The sequence below is a fragment of the Rhipicephalus sanguineus genome, chromosome 1 (assembly GCF_013339695.2).
Source record: "Rhipicephalus sanguineus isolate Rsan-2018 chromosome 1, BIME_Rsan_1.4, whole genome shotgun sequence".
Lineage (NCBI taxonomy): Eukaryota > Metazoa > Arthropoda > Arachnida > Ixodida > Ixodidae > Rhipicephalus > Rhipicephalus sanguineus.
The window spans coordinates 303,533,465-303,552,901 of NC_051176.1; the positions used below are offsets into that span (position 1 = coordinate 303,533,465).

General features: G+C 44.9%; 1 protein-coding gene across 3 annotated transcripts; it reads left to right on the forward strand.

Moving 5' to 3' along the window:
- Window positions 1-473: 473 nt before the first annotated feature.
- On the forward strand, window positions 474-19,034 carry LOC119379388 (uncharacterized). Of its 3 annotated transcripts, none has more exons than XM_037648707.2 (14): window positions 474-680; window positions 12,131-12,314; window positions 12,390-12,469; window positions 12,600-12,690; window positions 12,747-12,835; window positions 12,924-12,999; window positions 13,056-13,091; window positions 13,150-13,188; window positions 13,445-13,489; window positions 13,618-13,671; window positions 14,859-15,061; window positions 15,335-15,494; window positions 17,275-17,376; window positions 18,749-19,034. In XM_037648707.2, exons 2-14 carry the CDS (start codon window positions 12,131-12,133, stop codon window positions 18,769-18,771), a joined length of 1,182 nt encoding a protein of 393 aa, XP_037504635.1. In that variant the 5' UTR covers window positions 474-680; the 3' UTR covers window positions 18,772-19,034. The 3 variants fall into 3 exon arrangements, with proteins under 3 accessions (XP_037504635.1, XP_049267919.1, XP_049267918.1); XM_049411962.1 differs by lacking the exon at window positions 474-680 and adding an exon at window positions 2,321-4,851 and having other exon boundaries at window positions 12,108-12,314; XM_049411961.1 differs by lacking the exon at window positions 474-680 and having other exon boundaries at window positions 10,870-12,314.
- The last annotated feature ends 403 nt before the right edge of the window (window positions 19,035-19,437 follow it).

A 19,437-nucleotide genomic window follows, 5' to 3' on the forward strand; every position in this document is an offset into this window, starting at 1 on the left:
CGTGTGAGGAACATAAATAACACGAGTTAACATGAAAGTCATGACACGTATGTCATGTACAGCATGACTTGCGTGCCACGCTCATGGGGCGCTGGCGGCCGGCCGTTTCTCTTGCTTGATCGACCCCGAAGTTGGTATTGCGTGACGTTACTGTGTGACGAACATAAATAATAGGAGTTAACATGAAAACCATGACACGCATTTTCCTCAATGACATACAAGACGATGTATGCAGCTTTTTGCTGGCTGCTTCGCATTACATCGATTCCCACAATGCGTGGGATCTGCCGGTTTTTTTTTTTTTTGATATTAAAGTCAGTTTCTCCATGGCGCACCTACTGACATCATAGGCAACCGACAATGGTTAGGTGGCGCTGCGATCGGCCCAGCCATCAGCGCCACGGTGTCGATTCCGCGTAGCGTCGAGGCGGCCAACGAGCCATTTCTACCGTGCATGGCGTACGTGTGTTTGTCGTGCTGTTTGAAGCATGTCGCTGGTTTTGTATTGCGGTTTTAAGGCGATTTAAAACATCGATGCCCATTTTCGACCACCGACGCTTGAAAAGGGACGCGCACTGTACGACAACGACCATGTGTATGGTGTTAAAGAAGTGAACACCGACATCGCAGCGAAGTGCTTGTCACAGCAAAGCAAGCATGCTTACGACGTCGAACTACAAGTAAGTTGAAAAATAATTAACTTATCCCACTTAAGCGCACAAATACGACCGTATACGTTTCTCGATCAGCTGTCACTTGTTTTATTACTAAGAGCTTGCCTAATATTTGCTGGGTTGGGAAAGATAAGCGAGAACAGAATAAAGCAGCGACACGTGCCTTCGTTGAATCTCTTTGGGGTTATTTTTCTACGTATAACCAGTGACGTGTGTCTCCGTCCGTCCCTTTATATCTACTGTTCTACTTATAAGTGAACTTGCACCTCGCGTAAGACAGGCATTGCCACGCTCATGTTGACAGCCGCTCGCGATGCATACGAGTGTTGTTGTTCCAGCATGTGTCATGCCTGATGATCATCTCTCACTTTTTCTCTTTTTGCGTCGTTTATTTTTTTTTTTTTCATGCAAAGTTGTCGATCACGCCCCGAGAAATTCTCAGCGGCAATTGTATGTGCCGTTACGGCGCCCTGGGCAACTGTAAACACTGCGCAGCGGTGGCACTCTACGTAAACCTACACGAGGACTCTTCGTGTACGAGCTGCCCGCAGACGTGGGGAAAGCCATCGAGGAAGCCCCAGCACGACGACAAAGTGCCACAGCACGATGACAGGTCATCGGCACTGAAATATTGAATTGAGAGCAATCAGCTGACACGCGAAAACAAAACGTGTGCAAGTGTGCGCGAGCGAAACGCAAACATCCGAATACGCGACGAGTGCTGAAGCAATCAGCTGACAAGAACAAGAAAACAAAAAACGTGTGCGCGGGAGAAGCGGTAATTTCCGAATACTCCACGTGTTACGCGGTGCACTCCAGCCTTATTTCTGTCGTACTAAGCGCGAGAAAGCTTCGGCATTAATGAGCCCGTTCCAGCAGTCTAGTCATCGTCCTGGTGCACAAAGGAGCGGCAAGGCACGTTGACAAATTAATGCGTGGAAAAATGCGCCGTGCGTCCAAGCTTTTACGACGTTAGGTTTCACGAGTGACAACCACTGTGCGTGTTTTAACACACGCTTGTGAGCAGTTGTAACGTTGCCGTGCGTTGCACGAATGCTTCCCGTTATTGTTTTTGCTCTGATGTCGTTTAACGAAAATTTGCAAGGGCGACACTTACTTGACGCGCCGAACAGCTGCGATCCACTTCTGCCGCCGAGTTGCTTCCCACGGTCTCGATGGGAAGCGATACATCATGATGCCGACATCCCCTTCTTTATTGTGGCAATCTTTAACGCAGCAGTATCTGCGTTTGTTCTTTTTTTTTCCACCTCTGACGACGGAGTTGTCAACGGGCTGCGGTAAATCCATTGCGCCTGTTCGCAATGCGCACAGCGGTGGAATGGCGCTAAGGGCCGCCCCGTGGGTTCTAATCACCGCTGCTAGGCGGCGCGACGTGTACAAGCGGGAGAAGTGGCGTTTGCGAGGGTTCTGCTAGAGGACGGACGTGTTTTTCGTGGGCTCCGGAATGACAGCGTCAGATAAGTTTTTTTTTTTTTTGCATGATTCGAGCTTGTTTTTTAGTTATATGAGTACATAAGCCACTAGATTGAAGCTTTGAAGCTTAATAGGGCTTACAATTTTGTACTGTTTCCTGTGTGACAGTCGCCTGGTTTTTTTTTTTTTTTTTCCGTTCGGTCACCACGTGTCTGAAAGGCACACATATGTGCTTTGAAGTATAGCATACTTGCGGAGTTTTGTGATACCATTTGACTTTAAGTGTATCAAATCCGCCGTGTGAACGATCTAGCCATGGTCAAAAAGACCGTAAAGTGTTCAGGGTGCGGAATGGGATGGAAAATAGAGGTTTGTACGGATGAGAAGACAGAGGGAGCTGACGCCAAGTGTAAGCTCCCTCTGTAAGTGTAAGACACGTGATGACCGAAGTCAGAAACAGGCAATCGAGCATTGATTACTGTCTCATGACAGAAGGAATATATGACAAACTTAGAGAGATGAGAATAGACGAAGAAGGCATTAACAGCTTGGGTAGTGATCATAAACGCATAATATTACAAATGGGATATAAAACTGAAAAGAAGAACATAGAATCAAAGTTTGGCAGCTCGTATCTAAATGACAAACAAATAACAAATATAGCCGCAAGAGTCGAGGAAAAAGTAGACGAACTACCAGGCAAAGACTGGAAGTATAGTCCCAGTGAACCACTGATATCCTGTCAACATAGAAATAAGATCCATACGTCTACGTCTATCGATAACGTCTAATCAACATCCCCATAATGTGCCATCCTTACAGTCTAGGGAGCCGACGTATTATTAACGTCGTATGCACTTCTATCTTAGACAAAAACTAGACGTCGCAAATGATGTCGCATATACGTGCTCACAACATCAAATGCATTGCAAAACTTTCTGTCGTCTAAACCGCTTTAGTTGACGTTTAGAATGATAAATTTATTCTGGCATGTAAAGTCTAGAATGTGCTCGAAAATAAATGGACATGTAACGTTCGAGCGTGCGTAATGCCTTAATTGCGCGAGGAGATAAAGCGCGCGAACGACCATAAAATTAACATGCGTGGCGTTATAGTGCTGCCGTACATATGATAGCGCGAAATCATGCAGCCCGAAGGTGCTTTTAAGTGTGAAGCACTTTAGGGGCCTGGGCTGTCGTCGCTTGGCGTAACGCAAGCAAAACCACATATAGAAAAATAGAAAAGAGGAAGCAAGCGAGAATAGAAAGAGATGGAAAAGGAAGAAATATAGAAAGGGCAAGGGAAATAAATAGATAAAAATAGAGGAGAAATAAAGACAGAAAAAAAGAAAGAGCGGAGGAAAGAAAGAGATAACTCAAGAGAAACAAAGCAGACTTCCCAGCCCCGCACTTCCTTCAGGCTTGGCACCACTAGTGCAAAGCTGCCTTAATTTATTTTTTTAACCTCGTACTGCCCCGTTTGAGCAATGGAGCAAACATACAAGGTCGACCACATCTAGTATTCAAGCCAGTAAAACCAGAACATTTATTCAACTTCACCAAGGAAACATATGTGTCGTCTGATCAATGTATCGATAAACACAATAACAATTTTTTTAATGATGTATGAAACACCAAGTTCTTTATATGAGCTAGGGCTTCAATACAAGCTAGAATGAGGTGTTCACCTTGGATGTAGACGAGCGTGCAGGGCATGGCTGCGGCTGCCCTTTGATGCGAAAAAAAATGTTACAGCAAGTCAAAAGGTACGTTCTTTCTCGAAGCGCTATGTATAAATTCAATATAACGCTACTATACAGTTCTGTACACATTACACTCTAAATGAAAACACGGGTGTCAAGAACACTAAAAAGAGTGTCTGGGTGCCTGAGAATGCTTTGAATATATTTTAAATATCGCTACTTTAAAACTGATTTTGGTTTCGGTATTGAGAGGGCGGCTACGCTGTGAGGTGTCAAGTCTTCCCATGACGTCACGGGGAGACTGCAACTCGTGAAACATGCACCTGCTGTCCTTTGCTGTCAGTCACATGTGGTTCATGATGAGTGAACAGTTGTCCAGCACCCCCGAAAGTGATTTCTGCGATTTAGGCTGCATGCAGGACGCAGATATCGCAAACCGTCATCTGTGCATGGCGGTGGAGCTGCCTTGCAGATGCTGGGAGGTGAAAACTTCAAAATCAAACTAAAATATTTTATAAGTGTTTCCCAGCTCCCGTTTTGGAGAGCGTTAACACTACATGCCAAGAAAACCAAAAACGTCTGTTTTGCTGCACCTCAAAATCGTGTCAGTACTCCTTTAAGCTTTTCGTTGCGCCAGGCAGCTCACACCCACTCTGGGGGATTGGCCAAGAAACTATTGAATTATATCTAAATGTAATCACATATGAATGATGGACTATTGAATTATAGAATTGTTGGAGTGAATTAACAGTGATAATGTAAACTTTTGAAATGATCATCACCGTAAATTGACACGCGCTCTCTTCGTCCTCTTTAATCTCAGTCCTCTGCTTCGCTTCCAAAACACGTGCGCCGATTTCTCCGGCGCGGCCTGTAACAACTCTGATGGGTGAGAGAACAAGTACAGGGAGAGGAAGAAAGATATAAAGAAAACGAAAATCATCGCAAAAAAGAGAGAACCAAAGAAAGAGAACAAAATAGAGAAAAAACGTGGAAAGAAAGAGGACGCAAGAGAGAAATAAGAGAGACAGTGAGACAAAGGTAGGAAAGAAAGAGGTACACATAAAGAGAAAAAAGATAAAATGTACGAAAAAAAAAGAAAAAAGAAGAAATGCAAATATGCCGCGACAAAATGACGTTGAAAAAAAAACATACTTGAAAGACAAAAAAAAATTTGCAGTGGCTTAGCTCGGCTATACCAGGATATACGTAGCGTTAGCAAAGGTTCAGCTGATTATTCTGAGCTTTCCAGATTTCCGCAGCACGTTTAGCTTTCCGCAGCACGTTTAGCGTTCCTCTGTTCATTCTTCTTACGCTGAAGCGCTAATTGCCAGGCAACTACTTCGGGGTCCGATGACATAAGCTTCTCGGCTCTTCTGCGCCGTTGAGCAGCATTTGCGCTCTCCTTCTCCATGGCGTTACCCACCTGCAAACGCCATTCAGAGGCGCTATCAATCGGCACCAGCGCACTGTCAGACGGCGACTGCACAGCGAAGGCGAATACACCATCTCCCGCTAAAGGGGACGATGAGTAGATGCGAAGCTGGAGCATTTCCACGATCACGTTCCGTTGGCGTTCGTTGGGCATGCTACCGAGCTCGCGTCGTGGAACGCAAAGAGCGACGCTACGCGCGTCATATCTTCCATCTAGCCTGGCCGTTAATTCTCACAGGGCGAGCGGGGAACGCGGTCGACAGGCGGGCGAGAGGGGGCAGCGTAGGAGAGGAGAGAGAAGGGGAGGGGACGCGCATGCGGTCGAGCTCATCGCGGCGTTGCGCAGGAGAGAATTTCGGCGTGTCTAGCCCGCGTTTCAGAGGAAGAGTGGAAAGGGGGAGGGGAGAGGGGAAATGGGAGAGGGTAGATGACAGGGGGAATGGTGAGGGGGAGTGGAGAGGAGGTGTGTGGAGAGGGTATGCGCATGCGCAGTAAGAGACTATACACGCGCTATCCGCACACCCGCTCCGCACGTGGCGGGACACCTGCCGCCCGCAAACGGAGGAGGAAAAACCGGTACCCCGTGTGCGACGATTGGCGTCGTTCCGGTTTTTCCTCCTCCGTTTGCGGGCGGCAGGTGTCCCGCCACGTGCGGAGCGGGTGTGCGGATAGCGCGTGTATAGTCCCTAAGGGCGGTCACGGCGCACACCACCACCGGATTGAACTCCGCCTTAAGATACTTCGCATCTAATAGCTGCGCGCGCCATGGCTACGACGTCACCCATCTCGAATGCGCAGAGGAGCAGCGGCGAGTCGCGCGCGCATGCGCAGCACGGCTCATGATGACCCCCGCGAAACCTGCTCTGGCTAGGCAAGTGTAGCTAACGCTACAAAACAGAATAAAGAATGAGAAAAATCACACCATCTCCCGCTAAAGGGGACCATGAGGCGATGCGAAGCAGTGTTTCGGCATGTAGAGCCCGCGTTTCAGAAGAGTGGTGAGGGGGAAAAGGGAAGTGGAGAGGGGGAGGGGAAAAGATAGAGGTGATGTGGAGAAGGGGAAAGGGGAGGGGAGGAAAGGGGAGATGGGAGGGGAGAGGAGGAGTGGAGATGGGAGGTAGAGAAGGGGTGGGAAAGGGAAATGAGAGGGGGAAGGGGAGGGGTGATGTGGAGAGGGAAAGGGGAGAGAGGGAGTGGAGGTTTGCGCATGCGCAGTAAGGGTGGTCACGCCGCACACCACCACCACCACCGGATTAAACTCCGTCATAAGATGCTTCACATCTAAAACTAAAGCGAAACAAAAGAGGGCCGCCCAGCTTCGCGCTTCTTTCAGGTTTGGCACCCAGCTGCCTTAACTTTTTTGTCTCTGAGGACACCCACAGTGCGCAGGCATTTCGCCTCCATCGAAAGACGACCACCACAACCGGGATCAAACCCGCGTCCTTCAGGCCAGCGGTCAAACGTCGTAACCACTCTGCAACAGCGGCGGACTAAATCTAAAATTCCGTAGTGTAGTTATCAGTGTGCTTTATGCGTGGCTTAAATGTCTTGTACGCGCACTGGGGATGGCGTCAAAGCAAGAGATGCTTGCTATAATTAGGTATTATAGTAGATTAGAGTCTTGCTTTTCAGATGATATGTGCTCGATTCCCTTAACTTGTGGGCACGCGACGTAGTAAAACCTGGCTGATGTCTCATCGTAAGGTTGAGAGAGCTATGAAGGGGCCAATTAACACCTGCTATACAATAACACTGCTGTAACAGCAGGTAAGTAGTATTGTTTGCAACCACCTCAATTCAGCTCACGTATGCATATCAGCTTAGACGCACGCGAACACAAAGAAATCTGTAAGGCTATCCGCACAAAAAAAAAAAAAAGTGGTCAACAAGTTTCTTGCCATCGTTTTGTCGTTTCTCTCCGCCTCACCTTGTAGGCGCACCGAATACGCAGCACGAAACCTTGCTCTTCCGCTCAGTGTACCGTAATTGCTTGAATTTACAGCTACCTATACGACGTTGTACCATTATAGGTACGTGTAAATTGGCCTCTTCATAATCGCTGAGAACGCAGGGAAGTAATTGACAGACTAAGTTGCTGCAAAATATTGACGTGTCGCCGTGTTGCTCACGGCAATCAGCATTTTATAAACGGTGCCCGCTGCCAACCGCCGACTGCGTTAGCCCACCTACCTACGCCGAACAGTTTGTCTGCTTTGCCGACTGACATGGCCTGACAGCGCTTAAATACTTACGCACTTCGCTAGAAAGCTAGCAATGCAGGAGCATTGGCCGCCGGAGATCACAGGCTCAGTAACAACACTTCGCAGCCGCACTACTATTTCTTGAGCGTCCAAATTCACACCAGACGTTTACGTGCACGGACAGTGCAACATTTATTTCATCGTCGACCTTGCACATCGCGACAACCGAAACGAGGTACTCGGAAGCAAAAACACTCTCACCTTTTACAAAACACCAGACGCAGACAGGAACAACGGAAAATAAACTCAAGACACAGCGCTGATGCACGGCGTTTTGACATCGCAATCTACAAAACGCAGTTGTTCCAACAGCAACCCGCACATACGCGCATGTAGCGCATGCACCTCTAACCGGCTGCCATCTTTGCCAGTGTGATGATCATGATGATGATAGTGAGGCCATTCCCTTTGTTACAGTGTACTAGACTGTACCTTTGTAGCGGGCGGGCACCAGCCAATAATAAATAAATAATACAATAAAAACAACAAAAACAAAAAACACAGACATTTTCCTTTTTTTTTTACTGCTTGCGGCGCGGTACGCGTGATTGGTCCGAATCACTCGCTTGCTGACGCATGCACGACTTGAGCCAATCACGCGAGCACGACCTATACTCCCCTGACCTGCCCAGATATCCCCATCTCCCAGATATCCCCACCTTCTGCCGCTAGGGCCGTAACATACGAGCGTCGTGGCGCTAGTCAGCACCTGTTCGCTGACGTCAGCTTCAGCGTTCGTGGTCATATTTCGGCCAACAGAGCCCTCATATTGCGTAATTCTTATGCACAAATGCAAAATAATTCGGCAATAAATATACTAAAAGTTATTCAGAAATTTTTCGCAATTAAATGGACGTGACACCACATAGGCTGTCCTACAATATATATGTAAGTCTACGGGTTTCCACGTTTGTCAACCAGTGTGCAATAAATACTTAACCGCACTGAATAGCTTACTTGACCAGCCGTCTAAGTGAAGAAATAGTCACATATATGCCGTCAGTTCATCACAGAATGCAGGCGTTCTTACTCGGCGCCGTCCAAACATCCGCAGAGTAGCAGACGAACAGGTTATAGGTGCTAAGCGCCACCAACGGTGCGCGGTTGAACGAGAGCGGGGACACGCGCTCCCATAGGAACCCCGCCATCTGGGCAGGTCAGGAGTACAGTAGGTCGTGCACGCGAGGGCAAGCGGAGGAGTGCGGTCATAGTTTCCGTTTCTCTATGGTGCGCTTTCCCATGCGCTTTCCGACTCAGTGCGTGCTTGCCCATCTTGCTAGGCGTACTTCCAGCAAGTGTCGAGTGGTCTCTCGTCATCCGGCATTTGTTTCCGATTTGTCCACTCTGAGCAGATTTTTCCCGTCTTCTTCGCTGCAAGAAAAGATCAACAGGAAAGTATGTTTCCAAATATGCGCCGCGGTATCGCTTGTGTAGCGTTCGTAGCTGAAACTTGAAAGTTAACGTGTTGTCGTGCGCAGGCAGTGTTGTAAATGAAAACTATGCCGACTATGCCTTCAGTGTTTCATGGTGAACGTATATGTTTCCAAATATACCCGTGTGTCGCGGTATTGCACGTGTAGCGTTTGTAGCTGCTATAGTTAGCGGGTTGGCGTACGTGCTTCGCGGGCTGTGATGGGAATGAAAACTATACCTTGAGTGTTTCATGTGTTAGTCAAATATGCGCCGCGGTATCGCTTGTGTAGCGTTCGTAGCTGAAAGTTAACGTGTTGTCGTGCGCAGGCAGTGTTGTAAATGAAAACTATGCCGACTATGCCTTCAGTGTTTCATGGTGAACGTATATGTTTCCAAATATACCCGTGTGTCGCGGTATTGCACGTGTAGCGTTTGTAGCTGCTATAGTTAGCGGGTTGGCGTACGTGCTTCGTGAATGAAAACTATACCTTGAGTGTTTCATGTGTTAGTCACCAAGAAGTGTATGTAGTGCACGTGTCAAGCTCTGAATTACGAAAGTCTTTTTTGCTTGTTAATTCGTAGTGTCATACTTGTGTTATAATGTCAAAATTTGTTTCTCACAGTCATGTTCGGAAAAAGGCCCGTTGTGAAGTTGACAGTCTGTTTGAAGCTTTAGCAGAGCGTGACTCCGTAGCGTCACATGCACCGTATCTCCAGCATCAAGCACGAGGCGAAAGTTGTGGCAAAATACGCAGCTCTCGAGTAACTATGCCTATGCAGTATTCATTGGGAAGCGAATCGAGTGAAGCAGGATCGAAACTCGATTGCGGTGGTGACTTTGATAGCGAGAGCAAAGTCTCGGTGGACGGGGTCGATGGAGGCCTGGAACATGAGGATAGCGTTGGACGAGGAGAGTGCAACGTTCTCAATGTCTTTCCTGGGTCTAATGCTTTGGAATCGCGAGGAACGAGAGATCGTGACGTCAGCAGTGAGTCACCTACCTTCGCGAAAAGTCTGGCTAAGTGGGCGGTGGAACATAACATAACTCAGCGATCATTGACGCCTCTCTTGCGGCTCTTAAGGTCACATGATTGCTTCAGTGGCTTACCAAGCGATGCTCGTAGTTTGTTGGGAACCCCCCGTAACACTGCTGTTGCAGCAGGTATTGTAGAACTGTCTCCTGGAACCTACTGTCATTATGGGCTCAGGAAAGGGCTGGAACACATTTTGGGCTCCGCAGAGCGTGTCCCAGATGTAGTACCCCTTTGTTTTAATATAGATGGGCTTCCTTTGGCAAAGAGTTCGAAGCAGCAGCTTTGGCCAGTGCAGTGCTGTGTCCGTGACCCAGACTTGGCTGATGATTTGCAGAAACCTTTTCTTGTAGGTGCATTTGTGGGTCCTTCAAAGCCAGACTGTGCTAATGACTTCTTGAAGCCATTTGTTTCCGAGCTGAAGGAGCTGCTTCAGTCTGGTATATCGATATCTGGGAAAGTAGCAGAAATCAAAGTCAAAAGCATCATCTGTGATGCGCCGGCTCGGGCTTTTATATTCCAGATTAAAGGACACAGCAGTTACTATGGCTGTCCAAAATGTACAGCAGAGGGTAGTTTTCGTGAGAAAGTAGTTTTCTCTGCAACAGTAGGTAGACCTAGAACTGATGAGTCATTTCGTCAGCAGGAGGACATGGATCACCATCTGGGAGTAACAATCTTGACTGAGCTACCAATAGACTGCATCATATGTGCACCACTTGATCCAATGCATCTGTTGTATCTTGGTGTTACGCGTAAACTTGTGAACCTGTGGTTTTCAGGACCTCTCAATGTTCGAATCGGGCCACTAAACCGAACAGAAATATCAAAACGCAGCTGTTCTCTTGAAAAGCATGTTCCTCAGGAGTTTGCACGTAAACCGAGGTCATTTGATGAAAAGACAGGTGGAAAGCTACTGAGTTCAGACAGCTCTTGCACTACACTGGACCTGTGGTACTTGAAGGCAACCTTTCTGCTGCTGCCTATGCTAATTTCTTGACACTGCATGCAGCATCAAACATCCTTAGCACACCTTCTCTCTGTCATGAGCATGCAGACTATGCACAAACTCTTTTGGAGCATTTTGTCAATGGCTTTGTGGAATTGTATGGTGCATCAAATGTCTCGTACAATGTTCAATGTCTTTTTCATCTTGCTGCTGATGCAAAGGTGCATGGTACTTTAGAATCTTTTTCAGCATTTGCTTTCGAAAACAATTTGCAGATGATCAAAAAGCTTCTTCGCCGGTCAGGCTGTCCCCTCCGCCAATTGTACAACAGGTTAAAAGAAAGTGACAACCTACAGAGCGTTTCCTCATCATGCACTGTTGATGGATATGAGCTGCTTGGTAGCCATGAGGCAGCTGTTACACCTACAGGCTGCATGAACCCTCAATATAAGGCAGTCAAATTTCGTTCCTTTACGGTTACCCTTAAAGCAGCCAACAACTGCTGCAAAGTTGGAAATGCGATTGCCCTTGTTGACGCTATAGCACACAGTAGCCAAGATGAGAGCCCTTGCATTGTAGGAAGGCAGTTTCTAGAAGTGAAACCACTGTACACACAACCGTTAGACTCTACTAGGCTCAGTATTGCTGTTGTTGACAGGCTTTCAAATGTCCAGTGCTGGTCAATCACTGACATTCAGAACAAGCTGGTTATCCTTCCTTACCATGATAAGTTTGTAGTTGTACCTTTACTTCATACGAGCTAGCTCGAACACTGTTCCTATGTTGAAAGAATAAACGCTGTTTATGTTCTAGCTCCTTGCTAATTTGTTGAATGCAGGCTACAGCAACAAAGAACTGGAATTTGTGCTAACATTCTGATAGAAAAATATTTTAATCTCTTCTAAAAATGCATTCAGCATAGCGATGTTTCTTCATGCTGCCACTTAAGTGAGTGTATTAATGCCGGCAGTGTTTGATAGTAGCTGAATAAAGAAAGGTGGTGCTGACATTATGTCATCTTCTGCAACTAAAAATTTCTGTACAACATTTATAATTTTGTTACTTTTTTATGAAGTTAGTTTGGCAGATGAGATGTCTAATATGTCCACTGAAATCTGAGAACACTGTAAAACAAAGGCAGTTGTTCGCGTTAGCTTTTGCGAAAAAATTTTAACCAGTCGATGTTTATGTTCATTTTTTGTCTGAGAGTGGTCACAGACAATTTTTTACAGATGCGCTTTTCCATTGTGGAATTTACTGAAGAGAAAACAGTAGCTGTTGTGCCCAACATATGGATTGTTGGTGGCAAATGCTATTGGCCACCAGGACCTGGCTGCAAAATGGCAACTGTTCAAAAAGCAAAAGCCCCCAACAAAGACTGGAAAATGTACAGCATTGTGGTGAAAACTACCTACAGTAAGTTTATTATGGATAGCTTTAACTTGAGTATGATGCATGCAGTTTCTCTGAATATGCGGGTTCTTATTATAGGCACATATCAAGAGGCTCGTAGAAATCTGGATCAAGCTCAGTACTCTGATGTTGAATCTGAGCACCTTCAGAAACGGAAGGTTAGACTGACCCTTTGGTTTACCATCATGCTACTCATATCGCATTTATGTTCTTTTTTCCCCACTCCTCGAACCTGCTGTGCAGTTTCGAGACAAAGCCCACAGTCTGTTGTTCTGTCTTTTTAATAAGGTGTCAAAGCCAAGTCGTTACATCAGCGATGATGAAGTGCCTACTTTTCATTCACGCCTCACTGGTTCAAATGGACCGTCCACAGATGAACGTAAGTTGTCATACGAAGAGATTATTCTCTTTTGTAATATTCCTTTTTGAATGCAGGAATGGAGAACACTTGTGCAAATGCTTGCGACGAATTTCACGAAGGAGGAAACCAGTTGCAAGAGGTTGGCAACCAACAGAAAGGACAGGCAAGCAGCAGCTCACCCTTTTACAATACGTCATACTAAGTCTCTCTTTGTTGCCACACTCGGTCAATGCTGCATATTTCTTTTTAAGATGTCAAAGCCAAGCCACACCTTCAATGCTCTTTTGAAACCCCCCAGCAGCTTCCCTGGCCCATCTGGTTCAACACGTAAGCAAATAAGTCCTTAAGAGTGCTTCTTGTCTGACATGGTTTTGAATTTGCAGACAGAGACTGCGACACTCCGGCAGAAAACACTGAAGGTAATCATCCACATTTCTGGCCTCATCTTCAGTTGACTAACTACTCAATACTTTGCAGATCTTTCAAGTGACTCTGACGAATCGGAAGATGGTTGTGGTAAGCATTGTACTTCCACTTTCCTTATGCTGGAGAGCATATATTAACTTATATGTAATTTTAAAAAAGTATCCTTATAAAGGCACCATTGAAGCATGTAAATCAATTTAGCTGTATCTAAAACTTAAGATTTCTAGGCCAAGTTGTAGGGCTGCTAGGAGCCCAGCACAATAAATTGCATAGTTTCCCTTGAATGGATATTTAGTCATCCCTATATTCTGGGCAGCTGGGTGACGTTGCAGCACTTTCTTTGCAGAGATGCTGGATGGCCAGGAGACTGAAGCTGGCATGCGTGACTCTGGTAAACTGTGAAAGCTTCTCGTTAGTCATGTGTTTTCAGTTATATATGTGCCCCCGGTAAACTTATCAGTCCAGTACTGACACTTTTTTAACCAAACCTGCATTAAAATTTTCATGTTTTGTCTGCAGCCATGGCTTCACCTCCTGCACGGGCAAAAAACAGGAAGGCGCTAACCCCAGAGGGTACGTTCAGCATCAACTAATGAGATTTTCATAGATATTGTCTGGTTAAAGTGCAACTTTGGATGCATGTTCATGTTGCCAGGTGCAATGTAGGGCTAGTATACTTGAGAGGAATTAGTGTGCTGTTTTTTGTTGTCAATACAGCTTTTCACGTATTCACTAAAGTAAAGCTTGTCTTATTCCTCCACCTCCGTGTAGGGTAGCCAGCCAAGCCAAGCTTGGTTAACCTCCCTGCCTTTCTCCTTCGTTTTTCTCTCTTTCTATTCATTCTTCCCATGTGTGCCTGACTGATTAGCATACATGAAGTTTCTGTAAAGGACTCCCGACATCGAATGTTAAAGCTTGAAATGTTTGTGTTCATTGATTGTCTAGCGTACACAGGCATTACTGACTTGAGCACATCGTTCCAAATTAATGTGGTGAATGTTGCCTCTGAGAAATTTTAATTTGGTTTTGAATAACCGTGACTGTTCATCTGAGTAGGCAGCACATCTGGATATTGTCACTAGTATGATCAGGACAGGGGCCTCCTGTGATGTTTAACGATTAATGAGAGTATTCTCAGTCTCACAGACAAGTTTGCAGCGTTATTCTTCACTCTGTTGTGTGGCTGCTGTCAACGTGGTTCTGGCTGTTGGCACCAGTGCATGGCTTTTTTGAGTACTGTAGCAAGGAATTTTTTTTTTCAAAAGGGCACACTCGTGATAGAAATGTGGGTGCTCGGCAGGTGGGCGTGTTGTGTCGTTTAATTGTTTACAGAAATTTCCGCGCTAACACTTGCCTGGAGTGTCACACCCTAACTTCCACTAAAGCATTCACATGCACTTTCAAGGTCGCCAAAGTGCAACCACATCTGGCCATCCACGTCGTCCTTCTTTCTTTGTGTTTGTTAAAAAATTTTAGCGCTGTTCCCCTTCTTCGCACTATCTACCAACTCACTAGCCCAAGCTTCAACCTTAGCACATCTGGCATTATGGCACTCCCCTGTGGTAGGCCACTAGTTTATAATTTTAGGTGGGAGTTTTGAGTGATGTCGAAATTGATCATAATTATACTTGGATAGTTATGATGCATTACAATATTTGAAGTTCAATTTTGGGATTATCAGAGCTACAAATTAGCACAAAAGTCACAAACAAAGATTGGTTGTTAGGGGTCTGCAGGCTTTTTGTACCATTTTATTGCAGAGTTCCAGCATGAAGTATTCGTGAAGCTGACAGTGCTGCGAATGGTTCAAAAGCAGCATGGGGAACTTATACATGGGCTGATCGGCCGGCTTCGGTCCAATGCTGCCAAAGGAAATGCACCTTTAGTTTCCAGCCCGTTCTCGGAGTACAAGTCACTGAAACAGTTCGATAACAAGTTGACTGGCCAGATGAAAGATGTGCTTGTAAGTGCATTGAGGTTGTGTGTTGTGTGTGTTTTGCTGTCTGAGGGCCACCTAATGTCTTCCTTCTTTTCAACACTAGTGCAGTGTGTAAATCCTCAGCCACCACTGAATAGAATTTTAATTTGTCCCCTAGGTTACATATATTTATAGAAAATTTGAAGTAGTCGATGTACTCTTTTAGTAAAGCCATTATTTTTATATATATTCATGAGATATGTGCAGTTTTTAATTGCATGCTTACGATAAGTGTACATTGGCTTGCCTCTATTTCAGGTGGAAGAGCTTGCCAACAAAAGTGGAATCAATGCTGCTGCGTGCACAAAAAGAATTCTTTGCTACCTGCTCTGTGACAATCTTGCAGCGGAATTCTCATGGCTTGGAAAAAAAGGAAAGCGTAGATTCAGCGAGCTCCGTCTTGCCTCTTGCATAATAAGTAAGTGTTTTTCATGTACTTGATTGATAGCTTCTCTTGTTTCCTTGGTGAAAGAGGTCTCTCCGTTCAACTAAAATCTGTCAGGTGGCTGCCATTTGGACTTTGCTTTAAATGTTTTAAGCATCATGCTTTTGCTTCTAGGATTACAGAAAAGGGAGAAGGCAGGGAGGTTAGCCAGACAGCAGTTCAGTTGGCTACTCTACGCAGGGGTATTGTTGTTATAGTGTTGTTACTGGTGGATCCGGAGGGGGGGGGGGTCAGATGTCCTAACTCCTTCCCCTCCTTAATTCTTGAAAGCCGAGTGTGTGTGTCGTTATCAATGAATCAACTTCGTGTTTAGTCCCTCTTAAAAACGGGTGGAAGAGAGGTGAAAGAAAGCTGTCTTTTGGTTTTGTTTTTGCTCCTATCGCAAGGGTTCACGGCAGCACAGTCACGTTTGCATATTTATACCAATCAATAGAATAGTGAAATATATACCGTATTTTCCGGTGTATAAGTCGCACCTTTGTATAAGACGCACCCCCTACTTTTTACGACTTTCGAAAGAAAAAATGATATATAAGACGCACCTTTGTATAAGACGCATCTATTTTTAACTCAGTCGACATGATAAAACACAATGACCCACGCACAGTACATTGATTGCGAAATGCGTAGTCACGCACGGCACTGAATATCTGTAAGCAGCAGTTTTATTAAGGCGCAGAAAACCACTATTTATTCTACTGGATTTGAAGCCACATCCTCCAGCGCACTGTCAAAAGTTCTTCCGCCTCGGTTGGCAGCATCGCTGGGTTGCCGTCGTCAGCCTCTGAGTAACTTTTACGCAGCATTGTAGGCACCTTGAAGCACATCGTTGGCACTGCCTGTACTATGGTGGCTACCATACCTTTAGGGCATTACCAGACTTGGCGAGAACACATAAACAACGAACGCGCCGCACGCTTATCACACGATCGTCGGATACCACCTACACACGCATACAAAACGTAAATGGCAACCGGAAGCCGGAAGCTGCGACTACTGCTGGACTGCAGCGACGCCTCACACGGAAACTGATGATGATGATAATGAAGTGGTACTTTCGCTTTTGTAACTGATATTGTGGGCGCTACAACGTTACAATGGACCGTTGTGGTGCTCTTTTTTATTTATTGCCTCAGTTCTGTGGGTTTAATTCTTCGTTTAAGAACAAACAATTCAAACAGTACAATGGGGCACGCGACAGTGGTGGCTTTCATTGCGGCCGTAATCTCCGTGGTCGCCGCGCTGCTTGAACAGCAAGTAGCTGACATCTAAGATCGCAGCCGCTTCATTGTTAAAACAAAACTAGATATATTTTTACGAATGCTCTCGAGCTCTGTTTATCGTACTCATAAATTAAATATAAACAAATTGGTCTCGCAGAATCACGTGACTTTTTGCGTATATAAGACGCACCAGCGAAAATCTAGGAAAAAAGGTGCGTCTTATACACCGGAAAATAAGGTACATCATTTTGAACATGGAAGTAGAGCTAAGATCGATAAAGGAACAACATGGGGAATATAATCATAGTGCACAAAATATTACTAAATAAGTCACTTGCATTTACAAATTTATTACAAATTTAAAGCTTTAAGTATCAGACTTCTCATTAGCTGCCCCCCCCCCCCTGGACGAAATCTTGTATCCGCCTTTGACGGTTGTCATCGGAAAGAAAATCAGGCTGTTGGCTTGATTGAATGTTTAAGTTGGTGTCACTTTTTGTCTCTCAATTATTGCTTTGACTTTCTCAAAGGTGCTGTGCAAAAGGTTCACGCTGCAAATGAATTTGCCATAGAGGCAGCCATTCGAGAATGGCTGCGTCATGCCCCAGCAAGGCACAGGAATGCAGCAAGAGGTAATAAACCTGCTATGCATTTTGCAGAAAGCTTAAAGGAACTGACAGCTAATTTCTGCAGTGCCCAGTTTTTTTCTGTTGCAATCGAAGCTCATTGGTCACAGTATCCAGTCAGTGTGATGTAAATGGAAAGCACTGTAGAACGTTTTTTAAAATTTTCTATCTGCTTTGTAGATTGAGTTGTGCTTGGAGAACATGCTAGAAACAGTGATATGTGAGGTGAGCATGATAACAATCATATGCCAGCATTTGCGAGAGTTTATAGGCTATATCAGTAGTTCTGCTCATCCAGTGGTGGCACCCATTTATGGTAAAACTAGTAAACAGCTTTTTGTATCTCACATGAAGACTACAGTATATGTAATCACTCTTAAGTTTGCCTACAAAAGCACTTGAGTGCATCTCCATGCAATCATGGACACCACAGTTCACAGCAGGTGTGCTGTTCCACTGTTGCCGTGATGCTGGCTTTGCTTCTCAGAACATTTTTTTTATCTTGTAATGCTATGGAATAAATAAAGTGCACATGGCTGTGTGACATAAAGACCACAGTTTAAGCAAGAAGTATAATGTATTAAATGACAAGAAATTGCATAGTTAGCTCAATTCTCTGTCGCATTGTACCAAGCCTTCCCTGCAGAAGCGGTACATGCGTTTTTTTTTAACTTTCTATAGCACTTTATACTTCCTACTTAAATCACAAGCACCATGATAAAAATAGTCCCGAAAGTTAGTTTTCATTTCCACTAGAATCTTGTGACATGTTCTGATCAATTGTTGAGCCCTTTAATGGTTATGTTTCTCATCATATTTGGACGTTAAGTTGCCTCTGAGAAATTTTCAACAAGTTGAATGTTATCCCATAACTTTATGACACAATGTGGCAGACAATTAGGCATACACTGGAAACTCAAATGTGTGTCCAGTGTAGCTCTTATCTGCTGCACTTTAGTATGAAAACATCACTCTTTGTAGTATGATGTTCCGAAACTGAAATTTACAACGAAGCACGAATTAGTGAAAGGTCTTTGTATTTATTTATTGATACTCTTAAGGCCCAAGGGCATTTCAGAGTGCTCTTTAGCTTCTAGGAATAGCTATACTTACATATGCTGAAATGAGTAACGTGGTTATTGCTCATGTATGCATTATTAATCTGCATTTGCTGTGTTTCTGCAGTATGCATCATCTTTCTCAATTTCTTCTGCTAAGTTGAGGAGTGGGGCATTATAATCCAAGCCAAGCATTTCTTTCTCATGGTAATATTGAGTAGCAGTACTGCTGGTATGCTCATGCTTGGAATGTCTTATAGTATTTCTTTTCGCTGTTTTTGGATAGCTTATATTGACTCTCTTTTTTGTTGTATTCTTAGGATCAAGTGGTTGTGATGAGTAGCCGTGCAGCATGATGAAGCCTTAAAGGGGAACTTCGTTGAAGACTTTTGTTCAGCAATTTTTCATTCACATCACTTCGAAGCGTTCAAGGCGAACTTCATTGAAGACTTTTGTTCAGCAATTTTTCATTCACATAACTTCGAAGCCTTCAAAGTGAACTTCGTTGAAGACTTCTGTTCAGTAATAATTTATTCCCATAACTTCACTTATATTACCCTTACATTCAAAGACTGATTTCATTTTATGTTCAATAAATGTGTTTGAAAACAATGTGCTGTCTGCTGCAATAAATCTCTCAGGTCTTGGACTCAGCATAAACATGCAGGTTAGACGGCAGCTTGTGCTTGATGATAATGCCAGGCTGGTTGGGGCTTTCTTTACCAAACATTGCTAAAATTTTGTGAATGAGAACTTTTTTTCTGTGCACTTCCTCAGGCTTGCTGCATGTATAGTTTTGTGTGCTAGAGACCTGCGCTCCCACTGCAGTCTGGCTCTTAGCTGGTGTGCTATACTTATAGAAAGCATCAACGCCGTGAGGCTGGCCTTAAATTTGTCTGACAGCAATCCGGCCAGCCTCACGCCTTTGATGCTTTCTATAAAGTATAGCCGAGCGGCAATAAGCAAGACTGCCATGGGACCGCAGGTCTAACACACCAACTACATGCGG